This window comes from Medicago sativa, chromosome 1 (assembly GCF_051527215.1).
Source record: "Medicago sativa cultivar Bolivia chromosome 1, Bolivia_mono, whole genome shotgun sequence".
Lineage (NCBI taxonomy): Eukaryota > Viridiplantae > Streptophyta > Magnoliopsida > Fabales > Fabaceae > Medicago > Medicago sativa.
In genome coordinates, this window is record NC_140749.1 from 70,797,722 (window position 1) to 70,819,889 (window position 22,168).

At 33.7% G+C, this 22,168-nt stretch overlaps 1 protein-coding gene and 1 pseudogene across 1 annotated transcript; both read right to left on the bottom strand.

The window, feature by feature from the left end:
* Positions 1 to 1,447: 1,447 nt before the first annotated feature.
* LOC146956942 (uncharacterized) lies at positions 1,448 to 17,416 on the bottom strand. The gene is made up of 3 exons (XM_085732861.1): positions 15,288 to 17,416; positions 14,786 to 15,149; positions 1,448 to 1,833 (listed from the first exon to the last, which is right to left on the bottom strand). Exons 1-3 carry the CDS (start codon positions 17,319 to 17,321, stop codon positions 1,637 to 1,639), a joined length of 2,595 nt encoding a protein of 864 aa, XP_085588987.1. The 5' UTR covers positions 17,322 to 17,416; the 3' UTR covers positions 1,448 to 1,636.
* A 399-nt stretch (positions 17,417 to 17,815) lies between these two features.
* On the bottom strand, positions 17,816 to 19,812 carry LOC146956943 (uncharacterized; annotated as a pseudogene).
* Positions 19,813 to 22,168: the final 2,356 nt, after the last annotated feature.

Genomic DNA, 22,168 nt, shown 5'->3' on the forward strand with positions numbered 1-22,168 from the left:
ATTTCTGGGCTTGCCCAGCACGTGATGTGAGATTTGTTTGAGTTTTATCCTCCAAAAAGTAGCTTCTCCATATGCTTCAAAAGTTGCTGGAAAAGTAGGATAAAGTGAACCAAATCTGTCTTGGACTTTGTGCAGAAAAGAGAGGATAGTGGGTCTGCAACTTCAGGCCCATGCTTCCAGGAAATCTGCTTGATTCAGTTTAGAGTACAAGTTATCTCTGATGCAAGATCTCCTTTTGCTACCTTTTTCTTCTTTCTACCAACTACACTGTTCATGGCTGGAAGCATGTGCAGGAATGAACATTCTGATCATCAGAATGTTTCATTTGTGCTCACTTAAGGATGATTTGTAAGACTACGTTTGATGTAATCAATCCTAATAGTAGAGACACGACTGAAGTGCAGTGAATGCAACATCTAGGATGATATTCTCATTGGAATAGTCCTAGTACTTTAATGTTCATAGTCTTGGATGAACATTAAAGATCCTTTTGACATAAATCTTTGTTCATGCCTTTATTGTTGATAGATCCATGCAGATGTACCTTTCTGGACCTCTAATTCATGTCAAGTGTGCTTGCATGTTCTTCACGTTCTTGATGAATCTGGGTTTGCTTATGAACAACCTTCTGGACTATCATCAGAACGTTCTGATCAACTTTCTGATCAACATTCTGAACTAACTTTCTGAACTTCAGAGTTAGTTCATGAATTCAAATGTACTTTGATTTCTTGTATCTTGGTATGATTTAAACTTTGTTTGTGTCTTGGTTAATCACTCAAGAATGCACAAATACCAAGAACTATCAAAGTCCATTAATCTGTTAATCATCATAGATGCCTTTATTGCTTGATCCATGCAGAAGTACTTCTCTTGACATTTATTTATGTCACATGTGCCTTGCATGACCTTGATCTATGTTCTTGAGATTCTGGGCTTGTATAGAAGCAACCTTATGATCTCTTGTGCGAACATTCTGATCTCTGAGCAACATTCTGATCTCAGTGTTAGATCTTGAAATCAAATGTCCTTTGATTACTTGATTCTTGGTATGATTTAAGCCTTGTTCCTGTCTTAGTAAAACACTCAAGAGCACAAGTTAAATACCAAGGAAATAATCAAAGTCCATTAATTCTTTAATCATATTAGTTTATTATCTTTAAAATTAATTAGGGATTTTGCCTCAACAATCTCCCCCTTTTTGAAGATGATAAACCTATGATTTAGGATTAAGGATTTTGATTATATATATGAAGAATAACAGAGCTTGAAAATTTATTTTAATGCTCCCCCTCATTTTTATAATCCATTATGCAGAGTTTTTAAGAACTTTAAAAAGCTCCCACTCAATTTCATAATATATTGCATAAAATAAACATATGCAGGATTGAACCAAAATCAATATTCATTCATTGATATAAAGCATGAAGTACATTACATGATATATATGGTTCAAAACAAAAAAGAATTTCATAGCATGTGATCAAGCAAAAAATGAAGTTTAAAAACTTCAATAACTATTGATCACTAGACCTACTTAGGGCCTAAAACTAAGAAAAACTTAAGACCTTAAATCCTAAAGCTTCTCCCCCTTTAGTCATCTGCAAAAAGGATAGGGAGGATAACACAGACAGATTCAGGGAGTAGAATCCCCAGAATCAGAGGATGGTTCTTCATCAAAGATGGATTGGTCAACAAAGGTTGGTCCAGGAATGGCCAAACCAGGAGCATGGACTTTGACAGTCCAATCAGCCAAAGCACAGACAATTTTGTGAGTCTTGGTAGAGACTCTGAGTGCCCTAGAGGCTAGTTTCTCAGCCCTTGAAGGTTTAGAGGGAGGAGTGTAACACCCCGTTTTCCCAACGTAAAAATTTCATAATTAAAAATCAGAGTAATTCAACTTTAAACGGAATGCTACACTTCTTAAAAATTCATAAACTGAATAAATAACAATTTATTCTTCAAAATCATTTAACATAAGTAATTCAAAACTTTGCAGCGGAATTAATTCATTCAACATAAAAAGTCTTTGCCACGCAGGCCTCATCAGAAAATCTCATAAGTCTTAGTTCAATATTTATTCATAAAAGTTCATAAACAATACGTAAGGAATAGAAGTAAAGACATAATCTCATCCCGTTACGTATCAGAGCACCTAAGACACACTTGTGAGGAGTCCACTCACGACCGCAACTAATCCTGGTTACCTGCAAGTTACCCATACGAAGAGCAACATTTCCAAGCAGAGGGGTGAGATTTCTCAAACAATAATATAAAGCATATAAATCATATAAAGTACATTCAACAACTTAAACATCTTATAATTCATTAATCATATCTAACAACTTAAACTTTCTTAACTAGTGTCACTATTCTTCCTATATTAGTCATATACTTCATCTTATATTATCAATAATATCACATACATCATCACATATCATCATTAGTAAACATGTAGCATCATATCATAAATCACATAGCATCATACCATAAATCACATAGCATCTTATCATAAATCACATAGCATCTTATCATAAACAACTTCATAATCAATCATCATAAACAACTTCGTAATCAATCATCATACACATCATAATCATTCATCATCTTAAGCATCATAATCATTCATAAAGCACTTCATTAATAGCTCATCAACTTGACATCTTAACATCTTAACATCTCGATAACTTGACATCTTAACAACTTGACCTGACAATGCATCTAGACTCGACTATGCAACTCTTAACGTCTTAAACCATCTTTGATCATCATGAAAATGCAAATGCATGTGGTACCATTTTAGGGCATAAGCCCTCATCATCGTGGTTGAGCATAAATATACTCCTAGGACATAAGCCCTCATCGTCGTGGTTGAGCAAAAGCTCCATCGTCGTGGTTGAGCAAAAAGCTCCATCGTCGTGGTTGAGCAAAAGCTCCATCGTCGTGGTTGAGCAAAAGCTCCAGGGCATGAGCCCTCATCTTTAAATGAGTATGCATGGACTCAACATCTTACGTCTTAGAAACTTTATGAACATCTATGACATCCTAACATCTTGATATCTTGACAACATAACATCTTAACAACTTGATGACTTCATAACGACTCGACGACTTAACAACTCTTATCATCTTAACGTCTTAACATCTTAACATCTTGACAACATATGGATCACATAAATAATTCATGTCATATCATAATATAACAATATCAAATGATAATAAACAACATCTTAAAACATCATATTCATCAATCATAAACAACTTCATATAACATCGTATTTAAACATCGACAATAATTCACCATGTATCTTTGTAAAAACATAATAAATTATCCACAACATATTTTCATGTCAAACCAAAGCTACTGGAAAGATATCACAAATATAAACAACTTTCATGTTTAGAACAAAGATCAATTCAAAACAGAAACATATGAACAAAATGCAAAAACATGAAACAGAGAATGCTGTCACCGTACAATTTCGCTAAGACCTCCCTGTAGTATTTTAATCATAACTCAAAGACCAAACATTATTTTCACGTAAAACCAAAGCCACTAGAAAGCTAACAAAATTATCTAAAACTTTCATGTTTACGCCTAAGACCAATTCTGTACCGATCAATACCAGTTTTTATTTTAAATTCGGAAAAGTTGTGCTGAAAGTCCATAAAAATTCACTGTGACCTACATGCAGTAATTTGACCATAACTCAAGCTCTATAAATCCTATTGACGTGAGATCAACGGCATTAGAAAGCTAACATCCATACCTACAACTTTCGTGTTTACAGCTAAACCCAGTTCGGAACTTAAACTTGTCAAACTGAGACAATAAAAACGCGTTTTGCACATTGACAGCAAAATCGCAGTTCAGCTGCGATTTCGCTTTGGGAAAATCTTTTTCACTTCTTATTCGATCCAATACTCTCCAAACTTGATCCTAATCATTACTCTATGATTGCCCTATCATTAGAACACTAATTATTCATCAACTTACTGTATGCAAATTCAAAGGGTTCTCAAATCTATTAACAACCTATTACAATTATTAAACCCTAATTCTTAAACTCACCAACATCTCATGTTATTTCATGGTTTTAACCTCAAAACTACATCCAATAATCATCCTATGGGTTATCTAAGGACTGTATACAATTTCTACATCAATTCAACAAGTTTTCATCATCTAATCATCAAATCTCTCTCAAAACCCTAATTCTCAAATTCTCACAAACTTTCCCCAACTTGTTAGATGCAATCTAATGATTTAACAACTTAATATTAATGCAAGATAGTCTCACCCTCACCTTAGATTAATTCTTGAATCAGCGGCAGCGTTCTTCTTTCCTAAGGTCTTCTCCTCTTCTCTTGACTTTTCTCTCCTCTTCTCTTCTTTCTTGTTCTCCTCTTTTCCAAAAAGCGGTTTCCGGTAAACTCTTTCTAACATAAGCTTCTCTATTTATAATACTAAACTCTCTTCCTAAATCTATTTTGGCCCAACAACTTATTCTTCTTTCTATTCTAACCCCCTTCTTATTTCTCTTACACCTCAAAACTACTCTATTCCTCATAATCTTATTTATTTCTAAATTAAATATATCTCTCACAAATAACAAATATATTTCTACACCAAATAACAAATATATTTCTAACAAATAACAAATATATTATTCTATTAAATAACAACATATAACATAACAAAATATCACTCATCAAAATAAATCGACTAAATCATAAAAAGACATCTAATCTCAAAACTACCTCCAAATCTACTTACTCTAATAATTCTCATATTCTAATAAATAATAGAATAATGCCACATAATAAAATACTAACACCTCATATAAATAAATAAATCACATAAATAGACTCTAACTTAATAAAAATAATTAAATAAAAAGGAGGGCGTTACAACTCTCCCCAACTTAAAAGAATTTCGTCCTCGAAATTCAAAGCACAAGAGAGAAAAAAAATTTAGTTATTGCTTCTTCAAACAAAACACAAAACCACATCAAAGTTAGTCAGTTAAACATGATCACGTAAAAAACATAACTACTAACTAGAAAACATGACGACACGACACAACGACTCATCTACTTGGCCGGACGGACCGACCTGCTCTGATACCAATTGTAACACCCCGTTTTCCCAACGTAAAAATTTCATAATTAAAAATCAGAGTAATTCAACTTTAAACGGAATGCTACACTTCTTAAAAATTCATAAACTGAATAAATAACAATTTATTCTTCAAAATCATTTAACATAAGTAATTCAAAACTTCGCAGCGGAATTAATTCATTCAACATAAAAAGTCTTTGCCACGCAGGCCTCATCAGAAAATCTCATAAGTCTTAGTTCAATATTTATTCATAAAAGTTCATAAACAATACGTAAGGAATAGAAGTAAAGACATAATCCCATCCCGTTACGTATCAGAGCACCTAAGACACACTTGTGAGGAGTCCACTCACGACCGCAACTAATCCTGGTTACCTGCAAGTTACCCATACGAAGAGCAACATTTCCAAGCAGAGGGGTGAGATTTCTCAAACAATAATATAAAGCATATAAATCATATAAAGTACATTCAACAACTTAAACATCTTATAATTCATTAATCATATCTAACAACTTAAACTTTCTTAACTAGTGTCACTATTCTTCCTATATTAGTCATATACTTCATCTTATATTATCAATAATATCACATACATCATCACATATCATCATTAGTAAACATGTAGCATCATATCATAAATCACATAGCATCATACCATAAATCACATAGCATCTTATCATAAATCACATAGCATCTTATCATAAACAACTTCATAATCAATCATCATAAACAACTTCGTAATCAATCATCATACACATCATAATCATTCATCATCTTAAGCATCATAATCATTCATAAAGCACTTCATTAATAGCTCATCAACTTGACATCTTAACATCTTAACATCTCGATAACTTGACATCTTAACAACTTGACCTGACAATGCATCTAGACTCGACTATGCAACTCTTAACGTCTTAAACCATCTTTGATCATCATGAAAATGCAAATGCATGTGGTACCATTTTAGGGCATAAGCCCTCATCATCGTGGTTGAGCATAAATATACTCCTAGGACATAAGCCCTCATCGTCGTGGTTGAGCAAAAGCTCCATCGTCGTGGTTGAGCAAAAAGCTCCATCGTCGTGGTTGAGCAAAAGCTCCATCGTCGTGGTTGAGCAAAAGCTCCAGGGCATGAGCCCTCATCTTTAAATGAGTATGCATGGACTCAACATCTTACGTCTTAGAAACTTTATGAACATCTATGACATCCTAACATCTTGATATCTTGACAACATAACATCTTAACAACTTGATGACTTCATAACGACTCGACGACTTAACAACTCTTATCATCTTAACGTCTTAACATCTTAACATCTTGACAACATATGGATCACATAAATAATTCATGTCATATCATAATATAACAATATCAAATGATAATAAACAACATCTTAAAACATCATATTCATCAATCATAAACAACTTCATATAACATCGTATTTAAACATCGACAATAATTCACCATGTATCTTTGTAAAAACATAATAAATTATCCACAACATATTTTCATGTCAAACCAAAGCTACTGGAAAGATATCACAAATATAAACAACTTTCATGTTTAGAACAAAGATCAATTCAAAACAGAAACATATGAACAAAATGCAAAAACATGAAACAGAGAATGCTGTCACCGTACAATTTCGCTAAGACCTCCCTGTAGTATTTTAATCATAACTCAAAGACCAAACATTATTTTCACGTAAAACCAAAGCCACTAGAAAGCTAACAAAATTATCTAAAACTTTCATGTTTACGCCTAAGACCAATTCTGTACCGATCAATACCAGTTTTTATTTTAAATTCGGAAAAGTTGTGCTGAAAGTCCATAAAAATTCACTGTGACCTACATGCAGTAATTTGACCATAACTCAAGCTCTATAAATCCTATTGACGTGAGATCAACGGCATTAGAAAGCTAACATCCATACCTACAACTTTCGTGTTTACAGCTAAACCCAGTTCGGAACTTAAACTTGTCAAACTGAGACAATAAAAACGCGTTTTGCACATTGACAGCAAAATCGCAGTTCAGCTGCGATTTCGCTTTGGGAAAATCTTTTCCACTTCTTATTCGATCCAATACTCTCCAAACTTGATCCTAATCATTACTCTATGATTGCCCTATCATTAGAACACTAATTATTCATCAACTTACTGTATGCAAATTCAAAGGGTTCTCAAATCTATTAACAACCTATTACAATTATTAAACCCTAATTCTTAAACTCACCAACATCTCATGTTATTTCATGGTTTTAACCTCAAAACTACATCCAATAATCATCCTATGGGTTATCTAAGGACTGTATACAATTTCTACATCAATTCAACAAGTTTTCATCATCTAATCATCAAATCTCTCTCAAAACCCTAATTCTCAAATTCTCACAAACTTTCCCCAACTTGTTAGATGCAATCTAATGATTTAACAACTTAATATTAATGCAAGATAGTCTCACCCTCACCTTAGATTAATTCTTGAATCAGCGGCAGCGTTCTTCTTTCCTAAGGTCTTCTCCTCTTCTCTTGACTTTTCTCTCCTCTTCTCTTCTTTCTTGTTCTCCTCTTTTCCAAAAAGCGGTTTCCGGTAAACTCTTTCTAACCTAAGCTTCTCTATTTATAATACTAAACTCTCTTCCTAAATCTATTTTGGCCCAACAACTTATTCTTCTTTCTATTCTAACCCCCTTCTTATTTCTCTTACACCTCAAAACTACTCTATTCCTCATAATCTTATTTATTTCTAAATTAAATATATCTCTCACAAATAACAAATATATTTCTACACCAAATAACAAATATATTTCTAACAAATAACAAATATATTATTCTATTAAATAACAACATATAACATAACAAAATATCACTCATCAAAATAAATCGACTAAATCATAAAAAGACATCTAATCTCAAAACTACCTCCAAATCTACTTACTCTAATAATTCTCATATTCTAATAAATAATAGAATAATGCCACATAATAAAATACTAACACCTCATATAAATAAATAAATCACATAAATAGACTCTAACTTAATAAAAATAATTAAATAAAAAGGAGGGCGTTACAACTCTCCCCAACTTAAAAGAATTTCGTCCTCGAAATTCAAAGCACAAGAGAGAAAAAAAATTTAGTTATTGCTTCTTCAAACAAAACACAAAACCACATCAAAGTTAGTCAGTTAAACATGATCACGTAAAAAACATAACTACTAACTAGAAAACATGACGACACGACACAACGACTCATCTACTTGGCCGGACGGACCGACCTGCTCTGATACCAATTGTAACACCCCGTTTTCCCAACGTAAAAATTTCATAATTAAAAATCAGAGTAATTCAACTTTAAACGGAATGCTACACTTCTTAAAAATTCATAAACTGAATAAATAACAATTTATTCTTCAAAATCATTTAACATAAGTAATTCAAAACTTCGCAGCGGAATTAATTCATTCAACATAAAAAGTCTTTGCCACGCAGGCCTCATCAGAAAATCTCATAAGTCTTAGTTCAATATTTATTCATAAAAGTTCATAAACAATACGTAAGGAATAGAAGTAAAGACATAATCCCATCCCGTTACGTATCAGAGCACCTAAGACACACTTGTGAGGAGTCCACTCACGACCGCAACTAATCCTGGTTACCTGCAAGTTACCCATACGAAGAGCAACATTTCCAAGCAGAGGGGTGAGATTTCTCAAACAATAATATAAAGCATATAAATCATATAAAGTACATTCAACAACTTAAACATCTTATAATTCATTAATCATATCTAACAACTTAAACTTTCTTAACTAGTGTCACTATTCTTCCTATATTAGTCATATACTTCATCTTATATTATCAATAATATCACATACATCATCACATATCATCATTAGTAAACATGTAGCATCATATCATAAATCACATAGCATCATACCATAAATCACATAGCATCTTATCATAAATCACATAGCATCTTATCATAAACAACTTCATAATCAATCATCATAAACAACTTCGTAATCAATCATCATACACATCATAATCATTCATCATCTTAAGCATCATAATCATTCATAAAGCACTTCATTAATAGCTCATCAACTTGACATCTTAACATCTTAACATCTCGATAACTTGACATCTTAACAACTTGACCTGACAATGCATCTAGACTCGACTATGCAACTCTTAACGTCTTAAACCATCTTTGATCATCATGAAAATGCAAATGCATGTGGTACCATTTTAGGGCATAAGCCCTCATCATCGTGGTTGAGCATAAATATACTCCTAGGACATAAGCCCTCATCGTCGTGGTTGAGCAAAAGCTCCATCGTCGTGGTTGAGCAAAAAGCTCCATCGTCGTGGTTGAGCAAAAGCTCCATCGTCGTGGTTGAGCAAAAGCTCCAGGGCATGAGCCCTCATCTTTAAATGAGTATGCATGGACTCAACATCTTACGTCTTAGAAACTTTATGAACATCTATGACATCCTAACATCTTGATATCTTGACAACATAACATCTTAACAACTTGATGACTTCATAACGACTCGACGACTTAACAACTCTTATCATCTTAACGTCTTAACATCTTAACATCTTGACAACATATGGATCACATAAATAATTCATGTCATATCATAATATAACAATATCAAATGATAATAAACAACATCTTAAAACATCATATTCATCAATCATAAACAACTTCATATAACATCGTATTTAAACATCGACAATAATTCACCATGTATCTTTGTAAAAACATAATAAATTATCCACAACATATTTTCATGTCAAACCAAAGCTACTGGAAAGATATCACAAATATAAACAACTTTCATGTTTAGAACAAAGATCAATTCAAAACAGAAACATATGAACAAAATGCAAAAACATGAAACAGAGAATGCTGTCACCGTACAATTTCGCTAAGACCTCCCTGTAGTATTTTAATCATAACTCAAAGACCAAACATTATTTTCACATAAAACCAAAGCCACTAGAAAGATAACAAAATTATCTAAAACTTTCATGTTTACGCCTAAGACCAATTCTGTACCGATCAATACCAGTTTTTATTTTATATTCGGAAAAGTTGTGCTGAAAGTCCATAAAAATTCACTGTGACCTACATGCAGTAATTTGACCATAACTCAAGCTCTATAAATCCTATTGACGTGAGATCAACGGCATTAGAAAGCTAACATCCATACCTACAACTTTCGTGTTTACAGCTAAACCCAGTTCGGAACTTAAACTTGTCAAACTGAGACAATAAAAACGCGTTTTGCACATTGACAGCAAAATCGCAGTTCAGCTGCGATTTCGCTTTGGGAAAATCTTTTCCACTTCTTATTCGATCCAATACTCTCCAAACTTGATCCTAATCATTACTCTATGATTGCCCTATCATTAGAACACTAATTATTCATCAACTTACTGTATGCAAATTCAAAGGGTTCTCAAATCTATTAACAACCTATTACAATTATTAAACCCTAATTCTTAAACTCACCAACATCTCATGTTATTTCATGGTTTTAACCTCAAAACTACATCCAATAATCATCCTATGGGTTATCTAAGGACTGTATACAATTTCTACATCAATTCAACAAGTTTTCATCATCTAATCATCAAATCTCTCTCAAAACCCTAATTCTCAAATTCTCATAAACTTTCCCCAACTTGTTAGATGCAATCTAATGATTTAACAACTTAATATTAATGCAAGATAGTCTCACCCTCACCTTAGATTAATTCTTGAATCAGCGGCAGCGTTCTTCTTTCCTAAGGTCTTCTCCTCTTCTCTTGACTTTTCTCTCCTCTTCTCTTCTTTCTTGTTCTCCTCTTTTCCAAAAAGCGGTTTCCGGTAAACTCTTTCTAACCTAAGCTTCTCTATTTATAATACTAAACTCTCTTCCTAAATCTATTTTGGCCCAACAACTTATTCTTCTTTCTATTCTAACCCCCTTCTTATTTCTCTTACACCTCAAAACTACTCTATTCCTCATAATCTTATTTATTTCTAAATTAAATATATCTCTCACAAATAACAAATATATTTCTACACCAAATAACAAATATATTTCTAACAAATAACAAATATATTATTCTATTAAATAACAACATATAACATAACAAAATATCACTCATCAAAATAAATCGACTAAATCATAAAAAGACATCTAATCTCAAAACTACCTCCAAATCTACTTACTCTAATAATTCTCATATTCTAATAAATAATAGAATAATGCCACATAATAAAATACTAACACCTCATATAAATAAATAAATCACATAAATAGACTCTAACTTAATAAAAATAATTAAATAAAAAGGAGGGCGTTACAACTCTCCCCAACTTAAAAGAATTTCGTCCTCGAAATTCAAAGCACAAGAGAGAAAAAAAATTTAGTTATTGCTTCTTCAAACAAAACACAAAACCACATCAAAGTTAGTCAGTTAAACATGATCACGTAAAAAACATAACTACTAACTAGAAAACATGACGACACGACACAACGACTCATCTACTTGGCCGGACGGACCGACCTGCTCTGATACCAATTGTAACACCCCGTTTTCCCAACGTAAAAATTTCATAATTAAAAATCAGAGTAATTCAACTTTAAACGGAATGCTACACTTCTTAAAAATTCATAAACTGAATAAATAACAATTTATTCTTCAAAATCATTTAACATAAGTAATTCAAAACTTCGCAGCGGAATTAATTCATTCAACATAAAAAGTCTTTGCCACGCAGGCCTCATCAGAAAATCTCATAAGTCTTAGTTCAATATTTATTCATAAAAGTTCATAAACAATACGTAAGGAATAGAAGTAAAGACATAATCCCATCCCGTTACGTATCAGAGCACCTAAGACACACTTGTGAGGAGTCCACTCACGACCGCAACTAATCCTGGTTACCTGCAAGTTACCCATACGAAGAGCAACATTTCCAAGCAGAGGGGTGAGATTTCTCAAACAATAATATAAAGCATATAAATCATATAAAGTACATTCAACAACTTAAACATCTTATAATTCATTAATCATATCTAACAACTTAAACTTTCTTAACTAGTGTCACTATTCTTCCTATATTAGTCATATACTTCATCTTATATTATCAATAATATCACATACATCATCACATATCATCATTAGTAAACATGTAGCATCATATCATAAATCACATAGCATCATACCATAAATCACATAGCATCTTATCATAAATCACATAGCATCTTATCATAAACAACTTCATAATCAATCATCATAAACAACTTCGTAATCAATCATCATACACATCATAATCATTCATCATCTTAAGCATCATAATCATTCATAAAGCACTTCATTAATAGCTCATCAACTTGACATCTTAACATCTTAACATCTCGATAACTTGACATCTTAACAACTTGACCTGACAATGCATCTAGACTCGACTATGCAACTCTTAACGTCTTAAACCATCTTTGATCATCATGAAAATGCAAATGCATGTGGTACCATTTTAGGGCATAAGCCCTCATCATCGTGGTTGAGCATAAATATACTCCTAGGACATAAGCCCTCATCGTCGTGGTTGAGCAAAAGCTCCATCGTCGTGGTTGAGCAAAAAGCTCCATCGTCGTGGTTGAGCAAAAGCTCCATCGTCGTGGTTGAGCAAAAGCTCCAGGGCATGAGCCCTCATCTTTAAATGAGTATGCATGGACTCAACATCTTACGTCTTAGAAACTTTATGAACATCTATGACATCCTAACATCTTGATATCTTGACAACATAACATCTTAACAACTTGATGACTTCATAACGACTCGACGACTTAACAACTCTTATCATCTTAACGTCTTAACATCTTAACATCTTGACAACATATGGATCACATAAATAATTCATGTCATATCATAATATAACAATATCAAATGATAATAAACAACATCTTAAAACATCATATTCATCAATCATAAACAACTTCATATAACATCGTATTTAAACATCGACAATAATTCACCATGTATCTTTGTAAAAACATAATAAATTATCCACAACATATTTTCATGTCAAACCAAAGCTACTGGAAAGATATCACAAATATAAACAACTTTCATGTTTAGAACAAAGATCAATTCAAAACAGAAACATATGAACAAAATGCAAAAACATGAAACAGAGAATGCTGTCACCGTACAATTTCGCTAAGACCTCCCTGTAGTATTTTAATCATAACTCAAAGACCAAACATTATTTTCACGTAAAACCAAAGCCACTAGAAAGCTAACAAAATTATCTAAAACTTTCATGTTTACGCCTAAGACCAATTCTGTACCGATCAATACCAGTTTTTATTTTAAATTCGGAAAAGTTGTGCTGAAAGTCCATAAAAATTCACTGTGACCTACATGCAGTAATTTGACCATAACTCAAGCTCTATAAATCCTATTGACGTGAGATCAACGGCATTAGAAAGCTAACATCCATACCTACAACTTTCGTGTTTACAGCTAAACCCAGTTCGGAACTTAAACTTGTCAAACTGAGACAATAAAAACGCGTTTTGCACATTGACAGCAAAATCGCAGTTCAGCTGCGATTTCGCTTTGGGAAAATCTTTTCCACTTCTTATTCGATCCAATACTCTCCAAACTTGATCCTAATCATTACTCTATGATTGCCCTATCATTAGAACACTAATTATTCATCAACTTACTGTATGCAAATTCAAAGGGTTCTCAAATCTATTAACAACCTATTACAATTATTAAACCCTAATTCTTAAACTCACCAACATCTCATGTTATTTCATGGTTTTAACCTCAAAACTACATCCAATAATCATCCTATGGGTTATCTAAGGACTGTATACAATTTCTACATCAATTCAACAAGTTTTCATCATCTAATCATCAAATCTCTCTCAAAACCCTAATTCTCAAATTCTCACAAACTTTCCCCAACTTGTTAGATGCAATCTAATGATTTAACAACTTAATATTAATGCAAGATAGTCTCACCCTCACCTTAGATTAATTCTTGAATCAGCGGCAGCGTTCTTCTTTCCTAAGGTCTTCTCCTCTTCTCTTGACTTTTCTCTCCTCTTCTCTTCTTTCTTGTTCTCCTCTTTTCCAAAAAGCGGTTTCCGGTAAACTCTTTCTAACCTAAGCTTCTCTATTTATAATACTAAACTCTCTTCCTAAATCTATTTTGGCCCAACAACTTATTCTTCTTTCTATTCTAACCCCCTTCTTATTTCTCTTACACCTCAAAACTACTCTATTCCTCATAATCTTATTTATTTCTAAATTAAATATATCTCTCACAAATAACAAATATATTTCTACACCAAATAACAAATATATTTCTAACAAATAACAAATATATTATTCTATTAAATAACAACATATAACATAACAAAATATCACTCATCAAAATAAATCGACTAAATCATAAAAAGACATCTAATCTCAAAACTACCTCCAAATCTACTTACTCTAATAATTCTCATATTCTAATAAATAATAGAATAATGCCACATAATAAAATACTAACACCTCATATAAATAAATAAATCACATAAATAGACTCTAACTTAATAAAAATAATTAAATAAAAAGGAGGGCGTTACAAGGAGCAGGTGGAGCAGCACCAGAAGCTTCAGCCTTCTCTTTGTTGGCAGTCACAAAGGTATTGAGGGATTCAAAAAGAGCAGCTATGTTAGGAAGCTTGCTTGTAGTGGTGGTTTTCATTGGTGGTGGTGGTGGAGTGTATGAGGGGATGGTGTTTGGAGTGGGAAGATCAGAGACCAAGAAGTTGCTTGCACCAGCAACAGACCCCATAGTTGAAGAAGAGAGGTTAACATTCTGAGCTGTCTGAGCCATACGTTGAACTTCTTCAGATGGTAAAGATCCAGAGGCCAAAGGCATTGGATCTGCTGACATAGCAGGCTCATTTGAAGCATTTTGATCAATGTGTTGATCAGCAAAGAGTTGATTCAGCTCAGCACCTTGAGCATTCTGATCAACTGTTTGTGTTTCTTCAGCAGTTGGAGCAACTTCCACAAAGGGACAATTTTCATCAACTTGAATGGGTTCAGCAACTTGCACATTCTGAACTCCAGGTTCAGCAGCAGAAACTTCAACCTTCTGAGCTGCAGAAACTTCAACATTCTGAGCTGCAGAGACTTCAACATTCTGAGCTTCAGGAATTACAAATTCCTGAGCCACAGTTGATTCCTGACCATCCTGAAATACTTCATTGTTGAAGTCAGTATTGACATCTTCAATGTTAAGGTCAAACCCAGTTGAGAACTCCATTTGTGCAACTTGAACATCTCCCTCAATTGACATGTTTGAAGCTAAGATCTCAGCTACTTCCTGAGTATCTTCATCTACATTCTGAGTTTCTTTCTCAGTATTTTCTTCAACTCTTTGATTTGGATCAACAGAGTTTTCATCAGCAGCCTGAGGTATACCTTCATGAGCCTCAGTAGCTTGCTTAGTATTCTCAACTTCCCTTTGAAGAGATGCATCATTATCCTTCTGAGCATCCTCTTCAGTTAGTGATTCTTCAAGCAAAGTTTTGAACTGAGAGCTTCCTTCTTCAACAATCTCCCTTGCAAGCTTGGAGACTTCAGAGAACATTTCCAATTCTGGTGGAGAGGAAGGTCTGATTTCTTCATTCTTAGGAGATTCATCTCTGATTTCCTCTACCTTTCTCTTCTTTCTGGTTTTCTGAACATTCTTATTAGAAATCCTCTTAGCAGACCCAGAAGTTCCAGAAGTTGTGAAGGATGGCATGTTAGAGGTGGTGATGCGAAGTTGACCTAAAGTCTTTGATGTGAACTTCATGAAGTCAAGCTTACATTTTTCTCCTTCAAGAGGTACATTTGCTTTCTGAAAGATGGGGGTTAGGTGCATTCCATAGGGTAACCCAGCAACTGTTTGTTTGTAGGCCAAACAGGAATCAATCATATGTTGAATGATGATGAAGCAAAGGTTTAGCTTGGTTTTGTTCATGAGGTGGTAGATGATGCATAGGTCCATATCAGAGACAGCATCAAAAGATCCACACTTGGGTACTAGGGTATGTCTAACCATGTTGTGAAGGATTTTTGGGACATCCTCTAGATTTGTGGAGTTAAAGGTGTGATTTTCTTTGGTGTACTTGACTATGAGTTGATTACGGTTAACTCTAACATCATTGTACCATGAACAAGAAAACAGCTTATTACCTTCATTTGGGATTTTCAAGGCTTCAGAGAGAAAGTCTTGAGTTACAGTGATCTGAATACCCTTGACAGATGAGATGAGAAAGTTCTCATTTTCATTCTTCTTCTGCTTCACAGTCAAGTTGGTGTAGAACTCTCTAACCAGATCTTCATAGGTATGCTCTTGTAGGGATACAAAGTCTGTCCATCCTTGTGGATCAGTGAACTCCTTCAGATTCCACCCCTTTGTTTCCAAGCTTCTAAACTCAAAGTATTTTGTTCTGCTCATTGGTCTGAGAGCAATCTTCTCTGCTCTTTGAGCCCTTATCACTGCAACAACCTTGGCAATATCCTGTCCTTTGCCATGCTGTTTAGAAGAAGCTTCTTCTTCATCAGCCTCTACATCTTCTTCATCTACTTCTGCAGCATTTTCACCATCATGCTGAGATGAAGGTTTTTCCTCTGAAGGAGAAACAACTTTCTTTCCCTTCTTATAGGTCTTTCTTGCAGCCTTAACAATCTCAATGAGAGTTTGTTCAGAGTCCTCTTTTACTTTCTCTTCATCTTCCTTTTCAGGGACTTCCATTCCTTCTTCAGGATCTTCTTTAGAATCTTCTTCCTTTTCATCATCACTTGAATCTGTCTTCTTCTCTTCGTCAGATACTAGATTCATATGAGAGACCTTAGGTTCCTTTGAAGATTTCCTCATCCTAGTTGATCGTCTGGTAGGAATGGGTCTAGGTTTGGTGATGAGTTTCTTAGAGGATTTTGATTTTGAAGATTTGGGTGGATCACAAGTAGGGATAATCACATCTGGAAGAACAGTGTGCAAAGGAGTTTCACTCAAAGGTTGTTGATCAGAGGATTGACCAGCAGCGGTGTTTGGTGGTGGTGATTGAGAACGTTCCACTTGATTTGTTTCATCATCAGAGAACTTTGAAGTGGTTTTGGTTCTGGCCATGTTTCTTCGAAAAAAAATGAAGAACAGAGTGATTTGAAATTTTTGGAAATGAGAAGAAAGAAGTTTGGATTTGAAGTAGATGTGAAATAATCAGAGTTGTTACTGATTATATAGACCAAACGTGAAAAGAAAGAAGGAAAGAAAAAGTAGCAGTTACATTGGGAAGGAGGAAATTGGAACGGACAGGAGAGAGAAGAAAGTAGCCGTTTTGAAAAGTGAAAGGGGATTGGTTGATTTAATAGTTAAGGTTTTACATGGTGGTTAAACCTTAAATGTAACTTCTTATAACCAAGCATTAAATGCTTAAGATTATAGAAATATTTCTGGAGAAAATCAACACAAAATCTCACGCATGAGATTTCTGACCCAGATTTCAGGTTTTGAACATTCTGAACTCAGGAACATTCTGATGAATGTCTAGATTGAGATAGATCTATCTGATTTGCATCAGATGACATCAAGGGGTTTAGTCTAAGGCCCTTAGTGATCTGTAATCATTCTTTATTGGGATTTTTCATGATTAACAATTTTTCTTTAAGAAAATTGAATCTATCCTCAACAATGGATTTTGTGAAAAAGTCAGCTAGTTGATTTTCAGTATCAACAAAGCTTAATGCAATATTCTTTTCCTGATCATGGTCTCTAATGAAATGATGCTTTATTTCAATATGTGTAGACCTAGAATGCTGAATAGGATTCTTAGAAAGATTAATTGCACTTGCATTATCACAAAAAAAATAGGAGTACTTGTGTACCTTAGTGAGTAATTTTGCAACTGATTTCTTACCCATAAAATTTGAGAGCAACAGCTAGCTGCAAATGCATACTCAGCTTCAGCAATGGTGTTTTGCTTTCTGCAAGACCATCCAATCAATTGCTTGTCCTCAGAGTTGACAAGAGCCACTTGTATTCTTCCTCTCAAATCAGCATCACTACAAGATCAAAACAAGAACCTTTTCTATACCAAAGGCCAAGATCAGTAGTACCTACTAGATTTCTAAAAATCCTTTTAACTGGAGTTAAATGAGATTCTTTTGCATATGTTTGAAATCTAGTACATATTGATGCTTACAATTTTATCTTTGTCTTTAATTTGCAATTAAAGTAAGATAATTATTCAACAGTGTTTAAAACAAACTTTTATGCTCAAAGCAGGGTCAATATAGGTTTAAGAGCAAACTATGCAGACCTTAGAGCAGTTTTTGAAGATTATAACAAGATCACACACAATATCAAAATGAGGATCAAGTATATAAAAAATCTTCTAATGATCAATTCAAACATAAGATTCATTTGAGATCATGTTTGAAGAATGGTATTTTCATAAACCATATTGAAATCAAGAGAATGTCTTCACATTTCAGATTATTCTGAAGTTTGACAAATTAAGACATTTTTTTGTTTTAAATCATGATTCAACTTTTATGATTAAACATAAATCTTCCTATCAATTATTTAACACTAATGATTATTTAGTTTGCAACTCATGTTAATAACTCAGATAGAAATGTATCAGAATCATTTATTTCAAATGTGAAAAGATAAGTATTCACAAATTGATGTAACACAGTTAAAGCATAAGACATCAAGTAATGATTTTAAACATCAATTATGACTTGTGTAGTTGTAAATGAGTATCATACCATCATGAAAGGAGTATGAACAAAGTATGAAACAATTATTGCATTTAAGTTTAAACATTTGATATAAGCACATATTAAACATGCATTCAATCATCATATTTATTATAGTGCAAATAAATGTGTACCTTATAGGATGATGTTCCTTACTTTGAGATTCAATGAAGAGAGCATGATTCTCTTTCTTTGAAATACTTTCTCATTTGGATGGAGAACTCCAAGCATCAATAAGCATGACTTTCTGAAGCAGCTTAATCATATGTAGCTTTCTCCTCTTCTTATTCTTTCCATCTTTCTGATATGAGTGTCTTTTAACATATCCATATGTTTCAGGATCTGCAGACATATGATCAACAGATGGAATGCTTTGTTCATGAAGAATGTTTCTTTGAACATTCTGAACTTTAGTTGAAGGAATTGTTCCATCATTTTCCATCTGAGAATCCTCAAAGACACTTGCATTGAAGTCTGAGCTGAATTCCTCCATATTCAGATCAAAACCAGCTTGATTTCCAGCTAGCTCATCCTCATCAGATTCTAGAACAATTTCTTGTTCATCAAACTTCTGAAGTTGTTATGCAGGAACTTCATCAACTTTCTGAGTTCCATCTTTTAGTAGCTGCATCAACTTTTCTGAATTCATGCCTCAGTAGTTGCATCAGCTTCCCAAACCTTATTGGTTGCAATGTCAATATTTGAGGTATTGCTTCAAATTGCTGACTTCCATTCTCAGCAATATCAACTTCCTTTTGAAGTTGTTCAACATTCTGAGCTTCATCAATTTTCTGAACAGCTTTCTTAGCAATATCTGCAACTTCTTGAAAGGTTTCTTCAGGGATGTCTTGATCCATTGTTAGAGAATCCTCATTGTTGTCAAATTCTTTATATTAAAGATTTGATAATCTTTCTTATACACTTCACTTTTTCAGAGACATCTTAACATGGTTGAATGTGAGTGTGAAATCCAATTCATGAGAAGTCTTCTTGTTTTTGCTTGAAACCAGAGGGATGAACTTTGAAGCTTTCAATTTTTTTGAATTGAGTAGCTTCATCATCAGGAGCATTTTCTTGAACATTCTGATCTGCAGACACCTGAACATTCTGATCTTCCATTTCAGATGTTTCTTGAACAGTCTGAACTGTTTTTCCCATCATCTTGAAACACATCAGTGTTGAGGTCTGAGTTTTAGATCATCTGTGTTGTGATCAAAACTAGTTGCAAATTCCATTTGCTTATCTTCTAGTGATTGAACATTTTCTTCACATATAATCTTGGAAGCAAATATTCCTGCATCACAGATTGACAAAGCTTTTGGTACCCATATTACTTTGGGTCCTTGAAGGTTAGTGACTCTCTTTTGGAGAGATTCTTTCTTATGACCACATTCTGATTTAAGATAATCAGATTTGTTGTAATAAGAACATTATGTTTTACCAATCTCAACCTTTTGAGACCAATATTAATTTAGGATAAAATGTCTTTTTGAAATGGTTGAATTCTTTTTCAAAATGATCATTTTTATTTACCTTCTCACTTTTGTTAGTGATAGGTTATGAAACCTAAACCAGCCTTTTTTTTGAAAGGTCTTAACAGACTTTAAAAAGTTGAATATGTCATTTTCAAAATTTTACTTCCCTTTTAGAAATATCATTTTGTTTCAAAAATTCAGACTTTTCTAAATCTTACAAATTTTTGCATATTGAGAATCTTATGTTTCTCAAATATTTTAAAATGCATGAGTCACATTTTCTTTCTTTATACAAGAAAAGTTATTATTTTAAAAGTTCATACTTTTAAGATAAAATGCATGAGTCATATGAGATATTTTTAAACACTTTATATAAAAGATAAGGATTAGAATTTCTTACCTCTTCACTTCTTGTGTTTGTCTTTACTCATGTGTTGACTTCTCCTTTTTCTTCAGAATCATCTCTGGTTGCCATCTTTGCATCTTCTTCTTCAGAGATCATTCAGATGTGACATGCACTTTGATTTGCAGGTTTTGACATCACTTCCTTCTGGATCTTTTCCTCATACACTGTTAAGTGCTCAACCCATAGAGGCGGGCTCTGATGCCAATTGAAGTGAATAAAATAGTCACAAGGAAGGGGGGGTTTGAATTGTGACCCTTTAAAATTATCCTGCAACTTAAAAAATGATTCTCAAGTGGAAACTTGGAATAGTTAAGTTAATAGCAGACTTCAGAACGTTCTGATGTCTGAGTGCAAAACAGTTTAAAGCAGACTTCAGAATGTTCTGGTGTCTGAGTGCAAAAACAGTTTAACAAAGTAAATGTGTTTGTGTGTGTTTGTGTTTGCAGTAAGTAAAGAGTATAGGGAAGAGAGAATCAACACACAGAAGTTTATAGTGGTTCACCCCATGTGGGTTAGTCCACTCCTCACAATCTTATGAGAGTTTCCACTATGATGCTTGAGATAACCTCTCAAATCCTGCACCTTACAATTTTGTTCACCTGAACAATTGCATCAACTGTATTCTCTAAGCCTCAGCAGGCTTGCACCTTTTTGCTAAGTTACCCACTTAGACTTTTGCACCTTTTGCTCAAACTAACACTTTAGTACCCCTAAAGCTAGATGAGACTTTCTTTTCTTCTTGCTAAGTTACCCACTTAGACTTTTACACCTTCAGCTCAAACTAACACTTTAGTACCCCTAAAGCTAGATGAGAGTTTACAAGATGTTTGGAGTTTGAATGTTTGAGAAACAAACAGAGGAGGGAGAAGAAGAAGTTATCTTTACAAGAGATAACAAAGAGAATTGATTTACACTACAAAGAAGGTATAAAGACCCTTCAGTGATGATCAATTCAGAGAAGAAAGGAGGGAGAACTTATCTGTAACAAGATAAGGAAGAATTGGTGTACACTACAAAGAAGGTAGAAGGAGCCTTCAGTGATGACCAATTCGAATGCTAAAGCTTCAAACATATTTGAGATGTTTTCTTGTATGCTTTGCATTGGTGCAAGTTTTGCTGAGCCTTAGATCTGTATTTATAGAGTCTTTGGGCTCAAATAGCCGTTGTAGGGTGTCCAATGGTGTTATGCCACGTGTCCTGGGCCCCACAAGCTTTTACTTGAAAATCCGGGTGAACATTCTGACCATCAGAATGTTGTTGCGTTCCCAGGATGAACATCAGAATGTTGCTGTGTTCTTTATCAGAATGTTGGAAATTCATGATGTTCTTCAT